Source organism: Scyliorhinus torazame, chromosome 7, assembly GCF_047496885.1.
Source record: "Scyliorhinus torazame isolate Kashiwa2021f chromosome 7, sScyTor2.1, whole genome shotgun sequence".
Classification (NCBI taxonomy): Eukaryota; Metazoa; Chordata; class Chondrichthyes; order Carcharhiniformes; family Scyliorhinidae; genus Scyliorhinus; species Scyliorhinus torazame.
Genome location: NC_092713.1, coordinates 63,699,312 through 63,720,325, shown reverse-complemented (window position 1 = coordinate 63,720,325; position 21,014 = coordinate 63,699,312). Strand labels below are relative to the sequence as shown.

At 45.3% G+C, this 21,014-nt stretch overlaps 1 protein-coding gene across 1 annotated transcript in view; it reads left to right on the top strand.

Annotated features, from left to right (window-relative positions):
• The window catches only part of LOC140426268 (uncharacterized), a 48,595-nt gene that overhangs the window by 10,402 nt on the left and 17,179 nt on the right, over nt 1-21,014 (top strand). The window contains exons 4-9 of the mRNA XM_072510815.1: nt 5,758-5,941; nt 13,901-14,083; nt 16,150-16,347; nt 16,939-17,007; nt 17,099-17,182; nt 17,724-17,864. Of these exons, the coding sequence (XP_072366916.1) occupies nt 5,758-5,941; nt 13,901-14,083; nt 16,150-16,347; nt 16,939-17,007; nt 17,099-17,182; nt 17,724-17,864 (859 nt within the window). The remainder of the gene's footprint in view (nt 1-5,757; nt 5,942-13,900; nt 14,084-16,149; nt 16,348-16,938; nt 17,008-17,098; nt 17,183-17,723; nt 17,865-21,014) is intronic.

Genomic DNA, 21,014 nt, shown 5'->3' with positions numbered 1-21,014 from the left:
CCCCTGCCACCACCTTCTCCATCTGAAAGCGTACCCTTTTGCTGACCAGCACTGCTACCCCTCGAGCCCTTCCATCAAATCCGGAGTGAAACACTTGGCTAACCCAGCCCTTTTTAAGTCTCACCTGGTCCTTCACCCTCAAGTGAGTCTCCTGCAGCATTGCTACATCGGCTTTCAAACTTTTAAGATGTGCAAGCACCGTGACCTCTTGACCGGACCTCCTAGCCCTCTCACGTTCCACGTGATTATCCTTACTGGGGGTCTCTCACCCCCCCACCTTTCTTATCCACCATCACCATACCACCGGGCCCTGCCCCATAAGCCTGACCCGCCCCTGTCCATTGTAAACATCGAACCCCTTCCCCCCCTCCCAAGAACCGCCCCTACAAAAGCATCCCCCAACATCCCTCCCTCCACCCCCTCTTGCTCGCCTCGTAGGCCCATTGAAGCCTGCTATCCAGGCTTCAACGTCCGCAGTCCTCCTCTCACCTCACCCCCGTTCACTAACTGACTCTAGTTAGCTAGCGCGGGTGGCTCCTCCCGCCAATACCTCTCGCCCCCTTCCGCCCAGTCCCAGAGAAAGAAACACCAAAACAAACCCAACAATCCAGCCCCTACAATTCAATAACATAACATTTAACCGTCGCAACACAGAACACCATTAACTTGAACTCTGTAACAATGCAAAGAGAAGTAAATTTCAATACAAATCAGTAAAAAGAAAGTTGTAACATTTGTACATTTTCCAGCCGCTCAAACACAGTCCACAGTCTCTCTTCCAGTTCCGCTCTTCACGTCTGTCCCAAGCCTTCTGCCCTCACGAACGCCTCAGCCGCCTCCGCTGTCTCAAAATAAAGGTCTTTGGCGTTATATGTTACTCTCAACTTCGCCAGGTACACCACACCAAATCGCACCCCCTTCTTGTACAAAGCCGCCTTCACTCGCCCAAACGCAGCTCGTCTTTTTGCCAACTCCACCGTCCAGTCCTGGTAGATCCGAACCGCAGTACCATCCCACAGCATCTCGCGCTTCTGCTTCGCCCAGCTTAATACTTTCTCCTTCATGCAAAACTTATGGAAGCAGATAATTACTGCCCTTGGCGGCTCGCTCACTTTGGGCTTCGGCCTTAATGACCGATGAGCTCGATCTAGCACGTACAGGGTGCGGCTCTCACCCTCCCCCATCAGCTCCGCCAACTTCTTAGCGAAGTATTGCGTTGGCCTTGGGCCCTCTGTCCCTTCGGGCAAGCCCACAATTCTCAAATTGTGCCGCCTTGAGCGGTTTTCCAAGTCTTCCAGCTTTGCTCGGAGTCCTCTGTTAACCTCCACCACCCTCCGCAGCTCTTCCCCCGTCGAGGTTACCTGGCCGCTGCGTCGTGTCACAGCCTCCTCCACCTCCTTCATCTTCTCGCCCTGCTCTCTCACCTCGGCCGATGCCTTTGCCACCTCCACCCTCATCGGGCCGATTGCCTCCTCCAACAATGACCTCACCACGGCCACCATCTCTTTCCTCAGGATCTCCATGTGCCTCACCAAACGTTTTTCCAGCTCCACCGCCATCACCTCGGTCATCTTCTCCACCGTAAGTAGTGCGGCCCCGCCTTGCAGTTCGGCTTCCGCCATCCTGTCAACACTTTTGCTTTTGCTCGTCTTCTCCTTCGGCGGCGAACCCGCGTTTCCTCCTTTCTTTGACGCTGCTTTTCGCGGCTTATTGATTTTTATCTTCTTTCCTTTCTCCTCTCTCCCCCTTCACCCTCCTGCCCTTCATCAATCTGACATTCTTCTTTTTTGAGAAAAAAAAACTTTTACCAAACTTCCTTAAATCTTCTTTCTTTCTCCTTTACATTCACCTGGGACCAGGCTTGAACCTTCTTCTTCCTAGGTGGGAGCCATCCGATGTGGACCACCCTCCCTACATGGCGTTCAGGTCTCGGGCCTGCCGCCTCGGCCTCTTCGTAGCTCCGCCCCCGCTGCTCTGGCCTGCCGGGCCTGGCGCCTCAGCCCCCGCCGCCCGACACCCGCGCGGGGTTCTTCGCCGGCTTTTAAACCGGCCCCGCTGGCTGCTCGTGGCGGCCCCAAAGGCCGACGGTAGTCGGGGGGTGCGTGAAGTCTCGGGGATTTCCCCGAAATCGCCGCGAATCGCGGCCACCGGCGGGAGCTCTTTTTTTTGCGGCCACCCTGCTTGCCCACGCCACCGGAAGTCGAACAATCTTGTTCTTGATGCAGAACTCAACACATGCAGAGGGAAAGCACGGCCGATGAAGTGTGCATGGAATAACATCAATCTGACTCTAATGATCAAGATGCTGGTTTATGAGGCCCATGTTCTCAGCACTATGTTGTATGATTGTGAAAGGAGGAGAGTAAGGTAGAGAGGTGGAAAGGTTTCTGGAGGGATGTCCAGGGCCCAGAGCCAAGGAATCTAAAGGCAATGGTGGAATAATTAAAATCAGGAATGTGCAAAAGGCTAGAATTGGAACAATGAAGAGTTCCAGGATGGTATAGGACTAAACAAGGTTACAGGGATAGGAAGGACGGTGCTGATCTTTAAATTTTCAGTTCTGTCAAAGGGTCTGTACTTAAACATTAACCGATTACGATTCCAGATTTTCAGCTTTCACATATTGCTTGATATTTGCATAAGTTTTTATGCTGGCTAGAGGTATATGTTTCTTAGGGATCTGCTTGGCAGGTATCACTGGATACTCCCTTGCTGTCCTTCCTGTCCAAATGTATATAATAATCCTTATTGTCACAAGTAGGTTTGCATTAACACTGCAATGAAGTTACTGTGAAAAGCCCCTAGTCACCACACACCAGCGCCTGTTCGGGTATACGGAGGGAGAATTCCGATGGTTTAGCTCACTGGGCTAAATCGCTGGCTTTTAAAGCAGACCAAGGCAGGCCAGCAGCACGGTTCGATTCCCGTACCAGCCTCCCCGAACAGGCACCGGAATGTGGCGACTAGGGGCTTTTCACAGTAACTTCATTGAAGCCTACTCGTGACAATAAGCGATTTTCATTTTCATTTTCAAATTACCAAAGAGCACGTCTTTCGGGACTTGTGGGTGAAACCGGAGCACTCGGAGAAAACCCACGCAGACACAGGGAGAACGTGCAGACTCTGCAGACAGTGACCCAAGCCAGGAATCGAACCAGGGACCCTGGCACTTTAGAACATAGAAAATACAGCACAGAACAGGCCCTTCGGCCCACGATGTTGTGCCGAACCTTTGTCCTAGATTAATCATAGATTATCATTGAATTTACAGTGCAGAAGGAGGCCATTCGGCCCTTTGAGTCTGCACCGGCTCTTGGAAAGAGCACCATACCCAAACTCAACACCTCCACCCAACACCAAGGGCAATTTGGACATTAAGGGCAATTTATCATTGGCCAATTCACCTAACCCGCACATCTTTGGACTGTGGGAGGAAACCGGAGCACCCGGAGGAAACCCACGCAGACACGGGGAGGACGTGCAGACTCCGCACAGACAATGACCCAAGCCGGAATCGAACCTGGGACCATGAGCTGTGAAGCAATTGCGCTATCCACAATGCTACCGTGCTGCCCTTAAGAACAAATAAATCTACACTATATCATTTTACCGTCATCCATGTACCTATCCAATAGCTGCTTGAAGGTCCCTAATGTTTCCGACTCAACTACTTCCACAGGCAGTGCATTCCATGCCCCCACTACTCTCTGGGTAAAGAACCTACCTCTGATATCCCTCCTATATCTTCCACCTTTCACCTTAAATTTATGTCCCCTTGTAATGGTGTGTTCCACCCGGGGAAAAAGTCTCTGACTGTCTACTCTATCTATTCCCCTGATCATCTTATAAACCTCTATCAAGTCGCCCCTCATCCTTCTCCGCTCTAATGAGAAAAGGCCTAGCACCCTCAACCTTTCCTCGTAAGACCTACTCTCCATTCCAGGCAACATCCTGGTAAATCTTCTTTGCACCTTTTCCAGAGCTTCCACATCCTTCCTAAAATGAGGCGACCAGAACTGTACACAGTACTCCAAATGTGGCCTTACCAAAGTTTTGTACAGCTGCATCATAACCTCACGGCTCTTAAATTCAATCCCTCTGTTAATGAACGCGAGCACACCATAGGCCTTCTTCACAGCTCTATCCACTTGAGTGGCAACTTTCAAAGATGTATGAACATAGACCCCAAGATCTCTCTGCTCCTCCACATTGCCAAGAACTCTACCGTTAACCCTATATTCCGCATTCATATTTGTCCTTCCAAAATGGACAACCTCACACTTTTCAGGGTTAAACTCCATCTGCCACTTCTCAGCCCAGCTCTGCATCCTATCTATGTCTCTTTGCAGCCGACAACTGCCCTCCTTACTATCTACAACTCCACCAATCTTCGTATCGTCTGCAAATTTACTGACCCACCCTTCAACTCCCTCATCCAAGTCATTAATGAAAGTCACAAACAGCAGAGGACCCAGAACTGATCCCTGCGGTACGCCACTGGTAACTGGGATCCAGGCTGAATATTTGCCATCCACCACCACTCTCTGACTTCTATCGGTTAGCCAGTTCGTTATCCAACTGGCCAAATTTCCCACTATCCCATGCCTCCTTACTTTCTGCATAAGCCTACCATGGGGAACTTTATCAAATGCCTTACTAAAATCCATGTACACTACATCCACTGCTTTACCTTCATCCACATGCTTGGTCACCTCCTCAAAGAATTCAATAAGACTTGTAAGGCAAGACCTACCCCTCACAAATCCGTGCTGACTATCCCTAATCAAGCAGTGTCTTTCCAGATGCTCAGAAATCCTATCCTTCAGTACCCTTTCCATTACTTTGCCTACCACCGAAGTAAGACTAACTGGCCTGTAATTCCCAGGGTTATCCCTAGTTCCTTTTTTGAACAGGGGCACGACATTCGCCACTCTCCAATCCCCTGGTACCATCCCTGTTGACAGTGAGGACGAAAAGATCATTGCCAACGGCTCTGCAATTTCATCTCTTGCTTCCCATAGAATCCTTGGATATATCCCGTCAGGCCCGGGGGACTTGTCTATCCTCAAGTTTTTCAAAATGCCCAACACATCTTCCTTCCTGACAAGTATTTCCTCGAGCTTACCAATCTGTTTCACACTGTCCTCTCCAACAATATCGCCCCTCTCATTTGTAAATACAGAAGAAAAATACTCATTCAATACCTCTCCTATCTCTTCAGACTCAATACACAATCTCCCGCTATTGTCCTTGATCGGACCTACCCTCGCTCTAGTCATTCTCATATTTCTCACATATGTGTAAAAGGCCTTGGGATTTTCCTTGATCCTACCCGCCAAAGATTGTTCATGCCCTCTCTTAGCTCTCCTAATCCCTTTCTTCAGTTCCCTCCTGGCTATCTTGTATCCCTCCAATGCCCTGTCTGAACCTTGTTTCCTCAGCCTTACATAAGTCACCTTTTTCCTCTTAACAAGACATCCAACCTCTCTTGTCAACCATGGTTCCCTCACTCGACCATCTCTTCCCTGCCTGACAGGGACATACATATCAAGGACACGTAGCACCTGTTCCTTGAACAAGTTCCTAACAAGTGCTAACCACTGTGCTACCATGCAGCCCATGTGTGCTCTCTTTGCTCTGAAGATGCATGTTTTTGAATAGTTCCTATTTCGATGATTTATCTGTAGTAGTTCTTTTTCTCTTGAAGAATTTTCATGACCATCAGCCGTTGTGACTGCTGCTGCTTTATTTTTAAAGATCTGTTGTCTTGGTTCGAGAAATAGTTCCAATGATAGCTGACAGCAAGGAACAGGACCTGAGGACAGATGATGAAATTGGGAACTGGATCCGCATGAAACTTTCCAGTCTGATGATGGATGTTAAACCATTGTCTTTCAACTTGACTTATATAAACAGATACCTCACATCCTATGGCATCAAGGTGTGTATGATACACGAGCAAAACAGTCTTTAATCTTTTATCCCCTGAGAGAGAGACAAAATGAAAATGCTTTGGGGGGGGGGGGGCGGGGGGGGGGGAAGAAATTAATACATAGAAATTGGGATGCACAGTGCTCACTTTATATAGATAAGACAGCAGGCACACATTCATTCCTTGTTGAAATTGCAACAGCCTCCATATTGGTAAAGTGTCATTCAAACGTGACTGGTTTTGGTGTCTGAACTGGGGATTAGACACTCGCAAATGAGGCAGGAGTACCCCTCCTGGCTCCAAGTTAACCCACGGAGCAATCAACCCCTCCTGATTACTTACACCTTCCAGGACTCTCTTGATGATCTCCGTCAACTAGAAAGTCTTGTTGCTCCCTGGGAACAATGAACTGCCCAGTGGGATGTGACTGTGCCCACAGTCTAATAAATAACTTGAACCGGTGGACGAACTTGTTTTATTTATCTAGTGTGTGCATAGTCACAAAGCCAAGCAATAGCCTCATCAGTGGCTAGATGGAGTTCTCCAAGTCTACCTTCAATTTGATATAATTCTGCTACATTAGGCCTCATTAGGCACTTGCAGTATGCAATGCACTAAGACCATGCCCCAATTCCAGCAAGTTCCAATTTTCTAAATTCTAGGGCTACCTGTTTTTGAGTTTTAAAACCAATTGACAGGGATTCAATTCAAGTTGACTTCTACATTTTTTTTAGAAAATATTTTATTGAAGCATTTGTAATTTTCACAGTTTTAACACTTTAACATTTCTTAAACAACCGAGCGGGCCGCCACACGCAAAAAACATAAAAATAACATCGCCTACTACCCCCACCCTATTTCCTCATTGGTGTCTGTACTGGGGATTACGATTAATTATACTGAGTACCCTGTCCTTGTCTTACACTACCATGCCTCCCATTTTTCACCCCCCCCCCTTACTATTGACGTTCAATTTTCCTTGAAGAAGTCGATGAACGGCTGCCACTTCCGGCTGAACCCCTGAATTGAGCTTCTCAAGGCAAACTTAATCTTTTCCAGTCTGAGAAACCCTGCCATGTCACGGACCCACACTCCTGACATTGGAGGCTCCGAGTCCCTCCATCCCAGCAAAATCCGTCTTCGGACCACCAGGGAGGTGAAAACCAGAACATCCCCCCCCCCCCCCCCCCCCCCCCCCCCCGACCCCTGGATCTTCCGATACCCCAAATATTGCCAATTCTGGACTCAGAGTCACCCTCCCTTCCAGGACCTGACTTCTACATTTGACCTACAATAGACTTTTATCTTTATTTCTCCATTAGCTTGAAATGTGCACAGTGGAATGTGAACTGTTAGCAGACTTCTCAGTTATGGTGCAACAAAGGGTTGTTGATCCTGCAACAACGTCTGCATGATTAATGTCTGAGTGGTTTTAAACCAGCTTAAATACACATTGGTTAATAACAATATTGTTCGCATACAACTGTTCTATATTAAGTGATAGCTTTTTAAAATTCATTCATGGGATGTGGGTGTCACTGGCTAGGCCAGCATTTTTTTGCCCATCCTTAATTGCCTTTGAGAAGATGGTGGTGGTGAGCTGCCTTCTTGAACTGCTGCATTCCCTGTGGTGTAGGTACACCCACTGTGTTATTAGTGCTATAATGCAACCCATTTTCTCCACACAAAGTTCCTTCAAGCTGATCAGACTTGTACCCTTCCTGAGTCATTGCTAAGTAGTAAGGACTTCTGACTGTCCACGAGAGCACACTAACTTTTGGAGTTCAGGTCCTACGCTTGTACTATACAGCCACCTTGAACGTCACATTCTCATAACATCCTATCAAGCTAACACTATGCTTGAAGTGTTTGCACCACAATCTAATCTTTTCAGCTTCAAACCTTTGTACCTCAAGCTTTCTTGATTAATCCAGGTCAATCTTTACCAACGTGTGGTTTTCTTGGTTCCGATTTCTTTTCCAGCATATTGTGGTATATGGTCTTCTAATGTTACACCACCCTGGGCGAGTGTGTGGTCAATTCCAGCCCCACATACCCTGGAGTCACAATACGTGAATTAATCAATATTTGATATAGAAATACCCAAAGTCTTTGGTCCTTGGCTGCCCAATAATCAGTCACCAGGTTTGTAAATGTAAACACAATTACTGTTTATTTATAACACAAACTAGAATAAGCTGTGTAGTAAATACAACTCCTGACTCCCACTTTAACTGCCCCTACTATCTACCCACAGACACAAGACAGACAAACACAGAAGGCAGTGAGGGAAAGGGGTGAAAAATAATAAGGATGAAAGTCAGATGGTGTTTTTGTAGCAGCTTTGCTTCAATCCCCACCTTCAGTTTAAGGTTTTCATTGTGGATTCATTCCGGTATCTGTGGTTTTGGAAATAAACACTCACATACTCTCTGGAAAAAAAGTAGGTCCTTGTCTTTGTCTACAGCCTGTGATGACTTTCCTGTAGATGGATTCACATCAAACTTTGCTTTCAGTTTGTGGTTTGTTTTCAGGCCTCTGTAGTCTCAGGAAAACAGCACCCAGCAGCTTTCTGGGTAGAGTCAGCCCTCGCAGTGGATTTCTGGCGAGAGTTAGCTGGATCTTGCTGGGGAGCTATTAGAGTCTTGTCTACTTTTTGCTGCAAAAATCAAAACTGAAACCAAACTAGAACCTCAGGACTCTGAAAATCCTTCCAGTGGAATAATATCCCATCACAACATGTTAGCGGGCAGAGCACAGCCTTTTTGGCCAATTCATGGGTCACAACCTATCTATCTCACTGGTGCTGGCCAGTCTGCAATCTCCAGTTTAAACCAGAACAACCTTTTGGATTCTTCTGTTTGAATTAAAGGTTCAGGCTGCTTGCCTTAAAGTCACACGTGCATTAATCATCCATGGATCAAAATAATAACAGCAAAATAAAAGAAATGGGGAAATAAGGGAATAAACGGGAAAGACCCTTACAGCAGCAAATGTGTTCTTTATCTTGGTGTCTGATCTCATGGCTCAGCAGCTTGTTTCGTTCACACAAAAATGAAAAGCTCCCTCTTCAAATTCACCTTAAACATTTAAACCCCTTTAAAATATTCTTATAGAACATTATGTAGTTTATTGTGCCAATTCTGCCCTGTGTCTCTGCCTAGAGGAAATTCTCTTCTGGTATGTATGCCAGTTCTGCAAGTGTGCTTCTAATGTGAAGGAGATCAGAAAGTTCAGGTTGAGGTTTTGAACCTACTGTACATTAGGATCATACTCCCTGTTTTCTTTTGTCTCAGCTTTGATGCTTTCACAGAGGACTTGTACTGATAACATGCAAGGACTTCATTTGGAAATTAAGGGTACTTATTACTGCAGAAAACTAGTGAGCAATCTCATTAATATGAGTCACCTTTAAGATGGTTTAATTGCTGGAGTGTGTTGTGTTCTACATACTGGGCGGGATTCTCCACTCCCGCGGTGGTTGGGAGAATCGCCTGGGACGCCGGTCCGACGCCCTCCCGCGATTCTCCCAAGCGGCGGGAATGGCCCCGTCGAGTTCCGCAGGCTGGAGAATCGCCGGAGACACCCAAAATGGCGATTCTCCGGCACCCCCGCTATTCTCAGGCCCGGATGGGCTGAGCGGCCAGGCCAAAACGGCGGGTTCCCCCCCCCCCCCCGGCACAGTCCACACCTGGTCGCTGCCATCGGGAACAGCACAGGAACGCGGGGGGGGGGGGGGGGGGGGGGGGGGTCCTTCCACCGGGGGGGGGGGGGGGCTCAAATGTGGCATGGCCCGCGATCGGTGCCCACCGATCGTCGGGCCGTCCTCTCTGAAGGAGGACCTCTATCCTTCCACGGCCCCGCAAGATCCGTCCTCCATCTTCTTGCGGGGCGGACTCCGAGAGGACGGCAACCACGCATGCGCGGGTGACGTCAGTTATGCGGCGCCGGCCGCGTCATCTATGCGCCGCCGCCTTTACGCGGCGACAAGGCCAGGCACGTGTAGATGACGCGGCCCCGATCCTAGCCCATTGTCGGGGCCTGAATCAGTCGGGATCGGGGCCGTTTCGCGCCGTCGTGAACCTCAAAATGGCGTTCACGACGGCGTGGGCACTTCGGCGCGGGAGTGGAGAATCCCGCCCACTAAGTTCCCTGGAGGTACAGGGCAAAATCTGAAAACTCGATGTTGCTCTAATAAGGAATATGTTGGACAGGTGATGGTGTTATACAAGATTGCAGAATATCATAAGATTCAGGGGGAATTCGTTTGCTACCAGTGATTATTGAGAGGCTTTTAAGCAAATGCCAAATGGTGTCCTTATGAAGATTCTGGAAATTCTGCAAAGGTAGCTAAGCTAAAGTCTTTGTAAAATAGGCCAAAGTCAGATATTGATTGATCTCTTCTGTCATCATTTTGTACATTGGATGGCACGGTGGCACAGTGGTTAGCACCGCTGCCTATGGCGTTGAGGACCCGGGTTCGATCCTGGCCCAGGGTCACTTTGTGTAGAGTTTGCACATTCTCCCCGTGTCTGCGTGGGTCTCACCCCCACAATCCAAAGATGTGCAGATTAGGTGGATTGACTGTGCTAAATTGCCCCTTAATTTGAAAAATTAATTGGGTATTCTAAATTTTAAAATAAAAAAAATTAAATATATTGCATTTTGTACATGAAGGAGGAAGTGATGTATTTTTCACGCAAAATAACCAACGCTACTTTTCCTTTTATAGAGGGGCCCACTGCCCCTTTTAACATGGCTTTTACAAGTTAGTTTTGACTAATGCCACTTGGGGTGAGCTAAAAGTGAACTTAAATAATATTTCCGAAGCTGTTTATTTTGTTTACAAATTATGGACTGACACATTCACATCATGAAATACAAGGTAACCATGAATTAAATATGTAAGTTGAAAAGCTCTAAAGCTAATTTACAAACCTGATTAAAATGTATGGCAGTTCAATGTTGGAAAGTAAATAATTAAGAGTACACGTTATTTGTCCATTTGTGGAATGTTTTCGCCACTGGAAATCTGAAATTGTCCCAGCATGTTGGGGGGCATTTTCTGATACTGGACTATGATATAAATTGTAGGTGGCTCTGTAACTACATTTTTGCTCCTATATTACTTTTGAATAGTTCTGCTGAGACAAAAGGTACTCATTGGCTTAGATGCCTGTTTAGAAGAGGCAATTTGTAGAAATAGTGTATACACAATGCTTGTTAATATCAGAAAGGACACAAAATGGCTGTTAGTTATTATAGCAATACTAAAGACACAAAATGGCTGAACTAGCCACATTCCTGAACAAGTTACAAACTGTGTAAACTACCTCATGAGAACCAGATGTGGGTATGTATAGGGAGTATTTTAACAGCCGCTGATAACAGCTTCACAGAACAAGGAATGCAATGTATCCTTAATAAGCTCAAGGTCCCCAGCTGCAGACAGGAGTCGTGAGTGACTTTGAGTGACTTTTGCATGAAGTTAGGGGTGGGGAAGACAACACCCACTTTAACCATATATGTGATAACTGGGATGCTAAGAAAATTGATAGACTGCATGTAATGAATTGTGACGTAAATGAGAATGCAACTAATTCCTGCCGCTTGAATCTGTATATTAACCCAATACGAACCTTAGCTCAAGTGAGAAAGAGTATTGCGAGACTGCGTTGTTTCCAAATCTTTCTCTCAGATCTGATATAATAAACTGCTTCTTTACTCACTCAAAAGGCCTACGTGTAAATATTTTCACCTCTAACAATGGCGTAGTCTGGCAGCCGGTTGCTGAGCCGGACGCCGATCGAGCCGGTTGACAAGGCGAGTAGTCAAACCTTTGACCGCCAGAAATTAGAGTCACACGGCGAGACGGACGGACGGCGAAGCAACATCCAATGAATCTGGTATCAAGGCCCAGTGAGTAAAAGACTCAGTTTAAAATTTTTTTTGTTTTTGTTTTTGTTTTGTTGGTCTGCTATACCATTTAATATAGTAATAATCGGCTGCTTGAGGACCCATGCTGAGCCTGAATTAAGGGGGCAATTGAGCTCTCACGTGAAGGCCAGAGTTAGTTGAGAATCCGAGACGCACGGACTGTTGAGTGTTAACGGTTGCGGAATTTGCCGTGACACAGTGATAAGCCAGGACCGCCACCCTACGGGAGTGGATGATAAGTAAAAGCCTCTGAGCACAGTCACCTAGTACACTGGATATGCGGTTGATAGAGACGACACGGTTAACACATCATGGAAAAGAGAGGCACAAGGCAGCTTTTCTGGGTTCCCCCGGGATCCATGAGTCTGGCATACGGACAAGAGCAAAATACTCTGGTACAAAAAAAACAATGATAAGAGATGGGTGGGATCCCAACGCAGCCCCCATAGAACAAAGAAACTGGTGGGATAAACAAAAGCGAGATACGGCAAAAAGAAAATAAGGCAGGAGTCATCTTGGTTCACCAGTTAGAAGAACAAATGATTAAGTGCACCCCCGTGCAGCGTTACGCTAATAACGTAAATGACAGACATAAAGCCTCCACACCGTTTGAAAAACATGCTATTTTAAAGGAATTGAGCTCTCACTCTCCCACATTCACACCAAATCATTTAAAGCATAGAAATAAAGCGAGAAAAGATAACGGCAGTACAGATTGTGCAAACCAGCAAAAAAATCACAGGAAACTGTTACAATTATGGCTAAGGACTGTAGGATAAAGAAAGGGAACTGGAAACATTGCGGGAAATCAGGACACCACAGTCATAGGTGTTGGTATAAGACAGAATTCTGGAAACCTAACTCAATTAACTCAAAAGATCATGCAGTATTCCTGGAATGTCTCAAGGAGAGGGGGAAAGAAACAGGCTCCCTGGGGATGGACATTTTAAATTAACTAAAAGTTTAGACATGTCCAAAGGAAAAGAAAAAAAAATCAAATAAAGTAAAAGTCCAAAAGATCAGACCTTGTGGTCATTGAGGAATGAGGAGGGGAAGGTACAATGTCCCTTTTGTTCACCCAGAAACAGTGTAATCCAATTAATAAAAGTGGAAGCTGGGTGGATTTCAATAAGACACACTGCGGCACAGTAAAAGAAAAAGGGGCTGAAAAGCTCAACAAGCTTTTTGTTCAGAAATATCTGAGGATGACAAATCTCCCTCCCAAAACACACACAAAAAAGGGGAGTAAAGTAAATACAAGATTAAGGTTAGAAATTTAACAATGGATTCTTGTCTAGAAGAACTTCAATAGTTTCAAATTTGCGAGATCGGATTTCAGTTTCAGATTAAGCCATTCAAGCCATCCAGATAAACACAACAGTAATTCAATTAATTTGAGTTTTTAAAAGAAAAAACAGTAATATCTCTTTCAAACACTGGTTAAATTGCAAACATTGAAAATTGAAATCAGTTTAAAGAACAAGAAAGAAATTTGAGTAACATTAAAGGAAAGAATAAATAAAATTTGAGATCACATAAAGGATGCAAATGGCATCATTCCAAGTTCTCCACTCATTCTCTGCCCCCTTAGGTTCTGTACAAAATTTAACAGCAAGCAGGTTATTTGTAAAGAACAAATATACATCTCTAAGAATAGCTAATGCCTATAAAATCAATCAGTGGAAATTGACTTAAATGGAATAAAAGAGAAAGTTTTATGATGAAGTAGAATGGAAGATCTTGTTCAGTATTTTAATTAAGCGATTGTGAAATTGCTGTCTCTTTGAGAATCTGTAGCCATGAGAGAGGGCTAACAGTTAACTCTGATATTTGCGAGCTGTGAGAATGTGTGTGTTTGGTCTGTGAATGTTCATATATCCCTGCTAAGATTTATCTTCTGAGAAGTAACCTTGAGTTTATAGTTTGCCACTGGAAATCTGAAATTGTCCCAGCATATTTGTGACTTTGAACTCCTTAATTTCTAATGCTAAACATACTTAATTGGAGGTTCTTTATCCTTTTCTTTTGCAGTTATCTGTGGACAGGGCTAAGAATTTACCCTGGGCTAACTTCACTTTAGCTCTGTCCTCGTTCAACCCTCCAGGGGCATATTATTTTGGTAGTGCTTGGGCCAAATACGATCCTCCAGTTTTCATAGAGAGCATAGATTTCAGCAGTCTACAGAAGTGCCCTGTGTGGCTGGATAATTTTAAGGTAATATTGTTTCAATACTGAGTTGTGGCACTGTAGGTTATTTGCAATTTTGTGTTTTGTAACTCAGTATTAATGTTGGTGTCATGTAAGGTTACAGAAGCAGCTATTTTTCTTTATTTGCAAATGCATGTTATTATTTGTAATATGCAAACACCCCAGTGGTGGAATTTGGGAAAATTATTCAATTCATGTCATGGCAAGGTTGCCCTCATGGTAGACCCATAACTTTCTGGTTTCACAGTGACGCATTTAGGGGGTACTCCATGATGTGCTGGGAATCCCTCTGGGAAGTTCCCACTTAAGGGTTGACCCAACAATTGCCCAGAACCACTAACTTCCTCTGGACAATTGTGCTGGGCTGGAACCCATCTGACAGAAGTATTTTAAATTGTTAACTTCAGATGGTTCTGCCAGTTTTACCCTGATAGTTACTCTGAAAGAGTTAGAAGGAAAAAAAAAAACATTCCAGCCAGAGTAACTATGTAAAAGTTCCAGATTCAACCTTGCACTGGCACGTCCACACATGCACCTCTCAGGGGGCTCATCGTACTACCTCCGAAACGCACCCCCCCCCCCCCCCACACACACACCAAACCAGCCCCTCAGGTCCCATCCCGATCTCCCACTCACCCCCCAGATTGAACACCTCCCACCCCCGCCCCAACCTCAGGTCCAACTAGTGCATTCTTTATCTCTCTGCGCTCCAGTTACCCCACACTGATGCAGTTGGGGGCACGCTTGGCTGCTCCTGTCTTACCCAGCCTGAGTGAGGAAAGTTGCGTGAGGCAGGGACTTCGAATCCCAGTGTGGGTAAGTCTGTCGAGAGTGGCAATCCGACATAGATTTCCACCCTGAGGAAGTTCGGGCCTACGTGAGAGTGTTCCTGCCTGTGAAAATGGTAGCCTCTGAATAAAAGGACAAAGTATAACTACAGATTCATGTGGGGTATAGAATGCTCAGCAGGTGACCAGGATAATATTTTAACATTCACTCATCAACACTATTTCTTGGGTAGCACTGTTGCTTCACACCTCGAGGGTCCCAGGTTCGATTCCCGGCTTGGGTCACTGTCTGTGTGGAGTCTGCACATTCTCCCTCTGTCTGCGTGGGTTTCCTCTGGGTGCTCCGGTTTCCTCCCACAAGTCCCAAAAGACGTGCTGTTAGGTAATTTGGGCATTCTGAATTCTCCCTGTGTACCTGAACAGGTGCTGGAATGTGGCGACTAGGGGCTTTTCACAGTAACTTCATTGCAGTGTTAATGTAAGCCTACTTGTGACAATAAATATTATTTATTTTGATTAGTTTTTAATATTCTAATTTCTGACGTGTTTTTTTTCTACATGCAGTGTGATAAGAATATTTTACAAAGTTAAGCAAAATGCTTAAAAGTTCAACAAATTTTCTTTGTAGTATGAATGATTTAATTAAAGTTATAACTCCAAATCTAGCACAGAAGATGAGGTCCATTGTGCAAAGACATTGAGTTCATTACCTAGTCAGATTCTGTCATTGGCTGTGTTATTGCTGAAAAGCAAGCAGAAATCAGGGGCTTTTGCACAGCAGAGATGGAGAAAACCAAAGGACCAATGAATTAATCCAGGCTGCTTTGCATACCTCCGAGTGCCCAGAGTCGGTGGCACGGTAGCAGTGGTTAGCACTGTTACTTCACAGGGCCCAGGGTTCGATTCCCGGCTTGGGTCACTGTCTGTGCGGAGTCTGCACGTTCTCCCGGTTTCTGCGTGGGTTTCCTCCGGTCGCTCTGGTTTCCTCCCACAAGTCCCGAGAGACGTGTTTGTTAGTTGAATTGGACATTCTGAATTCTCCCTCTGTGTACCCGAACAGGCACCGGAGTGTAACAACTAGGAGCTTTTCACAGTAACTTCATTGCAGTGTTAACGTAAGCTTACTTGTGGCACTACTAAAGATTATTATTATAGAGTGGTTGACTATAGAGAGGCACAAATGGAGACTGGGGAATTGTTTTCCAGCTTTGTCTTCAGAAACACAGATGTAGGAGGATACTCCAAGTAAAAAGATAGTAACTTCACAATTCTGTCTTTGAACAGTCATTCCCGAGAAGAGTTTATCATGAGTACCTCACTGTGATTGTCCATCTTCATGAAGTTGCTGTCTCCTCATTGGAGACAGGTGCCCTTACTTATGACCTGAAGGATCAAGCCTGGACTGCTCTACAGGTGTTTTCGAAAGGGTACTGTAACACTGCGATTTACCAGTTACCACTGTACCAAGGAGCTCCCAATCAGGTATGAAATATCTGTGCGTGTAATCGGAAGTATCCTCTATTACAATCCTTGGCTTTACCTGAATGAAGACTCTGGATTTCCAGCCCTGATCCCTGAAGTAAACACTGGATTCCTGTTTGAGCTGTGAAAGAGCTGTCCATGGTGGCAAGACCAGGTGTACAATACCAGATTCCAAACAGGGCCCAGAATACAGGGTCTCCCGACACAGAGGCTCCCTTTCTTCAGTCACTTTGTAGGAACCTTTGGGGACTCCACCCCAACAAGGTTACTGTAGAAACATTGCTTACTAATCAGCTGTACAACTCAACCCATAAATTTGACCTAATTAGCACAAACTACACTGGGGTCAAATTTCTTTGTGGCCAATGATTCAAAATGAGTATTGGTCACTCATTCCACACACCTTTCCTAATATTCATTTCTATCCTCTGTAATGGATTGGAATATTAAATGGCACAGCCAAAGGGATCGCTACTCCACTAAATATTAAATGGTGCAGCCAAAGGGATTGCATATCCCACTAAATATATACGAAAAATAGCTCAAAATAGTCCCAAGTTTAATGCACTTTGACTATTTTCCTATCTGCAGGATGTCTTGGTTGCTTTGGCAAAAGAAGACTGTCAGAGTGTTCTCAGTGATTTGGTTCGTAGGAATACTGTAAGTCTCGTTTGAAATGAATAAAACAAAGTTTTACTGTTATTTTTCACGTAGTTTGAAAGGCAACCCTTTAAATATATTTTCCTAATAGATTCTTCGAGTGAGGGGTGCTTCACTGTTTGTCCGGATAGCTGACGGAAGAAGGGATGAAGAGCTAGTAACATATTCTGAATCAGTAAGATGAAACTACTAGACAATTATTCCATCTTTGTGCCCCTCCCCAGCAGGGAACATTCAAAACATGGCATTCTTGTAGATGTGTCAAGGAGAAATAAATTGATCTGATGCTATGCCTTTGTATATTGATGTAGTACCTGCCCTGCAGTCATCAATAAGTACAAACAGTATAGATAAAATTACTCCCATCACAATTATTTAAAACAAAGCTTACAATGATTTAATATCATGCTTTTGTTCTACACTGGCAGACGAGTAGGCCATTCAGCCTCTCAAGCCTATAGCTGCCATTCAATTAAAGTGTAGCTGATTTGTATCTTAATTCCATCTACCCTTTTTATCTGGTCACCACCGATCAGCTCACATCAACATACCCTCCATCTTCTGAAACTTTCTCAAAATGCCTTCCCCATGTGCTCTGTTCAGGGATTCACGTGGAAATCGTGCACAGGTCCTTGTGTTGCACAATTTATATTTCAGCCATTCGTATGTGGCGTTATTGAATTAATTCTAATTTTTGTGATTTCCATTTCTTGAAGGATGTTAATCAATCATACTTACCATCTGAACTCATTGAATTGTACAAAGCAGAACCGAGTAACATGCTACTCAGGGAGCTGGTTCCTGCCGGCAAATCTATAGAAGAGTTTAAAAAGAATCTGTCACTTAGCTTCAGAGAGGTATGTAAATCGTAGAGCACTACTCAACATAAGGAGACAGTCCATTCTGGTTGTCTGTTGAGGTGATACACCCTCAGGATGTTTCATTGCTGTCCTTTGTTGTACCAAAAGTCATGTGTAGTTCAGGAAATCTTCCACTAATTATTTATTAATACGGCACAGAAAGGGGCTAACGAGGTCCAAACCCTCTAACATTTACTGAGCCCCTCCCCAAGGCAACAATTGTGAACGAAAGCTCAGATCAGAATACCCATCCTACACACACCAGCCTAGTGTTTATCTTGCTCAAGGGGCCAATGAGCACATTTTGGAAAGATAAGGTTTGGCACAACATTAAACAAGAACTTCGACAAAAAGATGATACGTAAAGGAACAATTCACTGAGCAAAAAAAAAGTCAAAGCGATAAATTAATCATTTAAAAAAATGAGTAATAAATAAAGATCACCATGAGAATGCAAGAGGGTGGGTAGGTATGTGTGTGTCTGGCTTACTCAGTCTCAGGGTGCTCACTCACTCCCCCTCACCTACTGTGAGGGTGGCTGAGAATGTGTGGGGGTAAGGAACTCTGATACTGGGAGTAAGCCAGAATTAATCTCACACACACACATTCTTTCCCACACTCTTCTCTCTCTCACTCACAGTCTCCCCTCTTACTTACACATTCTCCACTCTTACTCCCCACTCCAGACCAGCTGGTAGATGTGTTCGCAGACATCTTTAACCTGTCCCTACTCCGCTCCGAGTTCCCCACCTGCTTCAAGAAGACCACCATCATACCGGTGCCAAAGAAGAACCAGGCAACATGCCTCAATGACTACTGTCCGGTGGCCCTGAAATCAATCGTAATGAAGTGCTTCAGGAGATTGATCATGAAGCGCATCAACTCCAGAAACCCAGAACACCTAGATCCATTGCAATTCGCATACCGCTGCAACTGGTCAACAGCAGACGCCATCTCCCTGGTCCAACACTCATCCCTAGAGCATCTCGCCAACAAGGACTCGTACATCAGATTTCTATTTAATGACTACAGCTCTGCCTTCAACATCATAATCGCAGCCAAGCTCATAGCAAAGTTCCAAAACCACAGACCACAATCATTAAGAATAAACAACACCTCCACAATAGTCCACAATACCGGAGTCCCACAAGGCTGCGTACTTAGCCCCCTACTATACTCCCTGTACACACACGACTGTGTGGCAAAATTTGGTTCCAACTCCATCCACAAGTTTGCTGACGACATGACCATAAGTGGGTTGGTTCTCAAATAACAATGAGTCAGAATATAGGAGGGAGATAGAGAACCTAGTGGAGTGGTGCAGCGACAATAATTTATCCCTCAATTCCAGCAAAACTAAAGAGCTGGTCATTGACTTCAGGAAGCAAAGTACTGTACACACCCTGTCAGCATCAATGGGGCTGAGGTGGAGATGGGTAGCAGCTTCAAATTCCTAGAGGTACACCATCAAAACTCTGTCCTGGTCCACCCACGTCGACACTACCACCAAGAAAGCACAACAGAGCCAATACTCCCTCAGGAAACTAAGGAAATTCTGCATGTCCACATTAATTTGTACCAGCTTTTACAGATACACCATAGAAACCATAGGGGCTGGTTTAGCACACTGGGCTAAATAGCTGGCTTTTAAAGCAGACCAAGGCAGGCCAGCAGCAGGGTTCAATTCCCGTTACCAGCCTCCCCGAACAGGAGCCGGAATGTGGCGACTAGGGGCTTTTCACAGTAACTACATTTGAAGCCTACTTGTGACAATAAGTGATTTTCATTTTTCATTTCATTTTTCAGAAAGCATCCTATCTGGCTGCATCACAGCTTGGTATGGTAACTGCTCACTGCAAGACCACAAGAAACTTCAGAGAGTCTTGAACACAGCTCAATCCATCACACAAACCTGCCTCCCATCCAAAGACTCCATCTACACCTTCCACTGCCTGGGGAAAGCGGGTAGCATAATCAAAGACCCCTCCCACCTGGCTTACTCACACTTCAAACTTCTTCCATCGGACAGGTGATACAAAAGTCTGAGAACACGCACGAACAGATTCAAAAACAGCTTCTATCCCGCTGTTATCAGACTCCTAAATGACCCTCTTATGGACTGACCTGATTAATACTACAATCCTGTATGCTTCACCTGCTGCCAGTGTCTATGTATTTACATGGGCAGCACGGTAGCACAAGTGGATAGCACTGTGGCTTCACAGCGCCAGGGTCCCAGGTTCGATTCCCCACTGGGTCACTGTCTGTGCAGAGTCTGCACGTTCTCCCTGTGTCTGCGTGGGTTTCCTCCGGGTGCTCCGGTTTCCTCCCACAGTCCAAAGATGTGCAGGTTAGGTGGATTGGCCATGCTAAATTGCCCTTAGTGTCCAAAAAAGGTTAGATGGGGTTATGGGGATAGGGTGGAAGTGAGGGCTTAATGTGGGTCGGTGCAGACTCGATAGGCCGAATGGCCTCCTTCTACACGATGTTCTATGTACATTGTGGACCGTGTGTTGCCCTTTTATGTATTTTCTTTTCTTTCATGTACTAAATGATCTGTTTGAGCTGCTCGCAGAAAAATACTTTTCACTGTACCTCGGTACACATGACAATAAACAAATCCAAATCCTCTCGCTCACACATACTCTCCACTCCTCCTCTCCTCCTCCCCCCCCCCCCCCTCATACATACTCTCCACTCTCTCTCTCACACACACACATACCTTCTCACTCACACATGCTCTCCAGTCTCTCACGCACTCCCTCCTCTCTCGTACACTCCAGCTCTCCTCGCTCTCGATCTCCCCTCTTTCACACAAACTCTCTCACACACTGTTTGCTCTCTCTCACACTTCCCTCTCTCTCTTACAGACTTGAACAACATATGAATTTGGAGCAGGAGTAAGCCTCTCAGCCCTTTGGGCCTGCTCCCTTTGTAACCTCAACCCCGCTCCCTTTGTAATTTCAACCCCACGTTCCTGCCTCCCCAATAACCTTTCACCCCCCTTGTTAATCAAAAATCTATCTAACTCGGCCTGAAGAAAGACTCTGCTTGCATTATCTTTTGGGAAAGAGCTCCAGAGACTCACGACCCTCAGAGAACAAATTTCTCATTTGTCTTAAATGAGTGACTCTTTATTTTTAAACA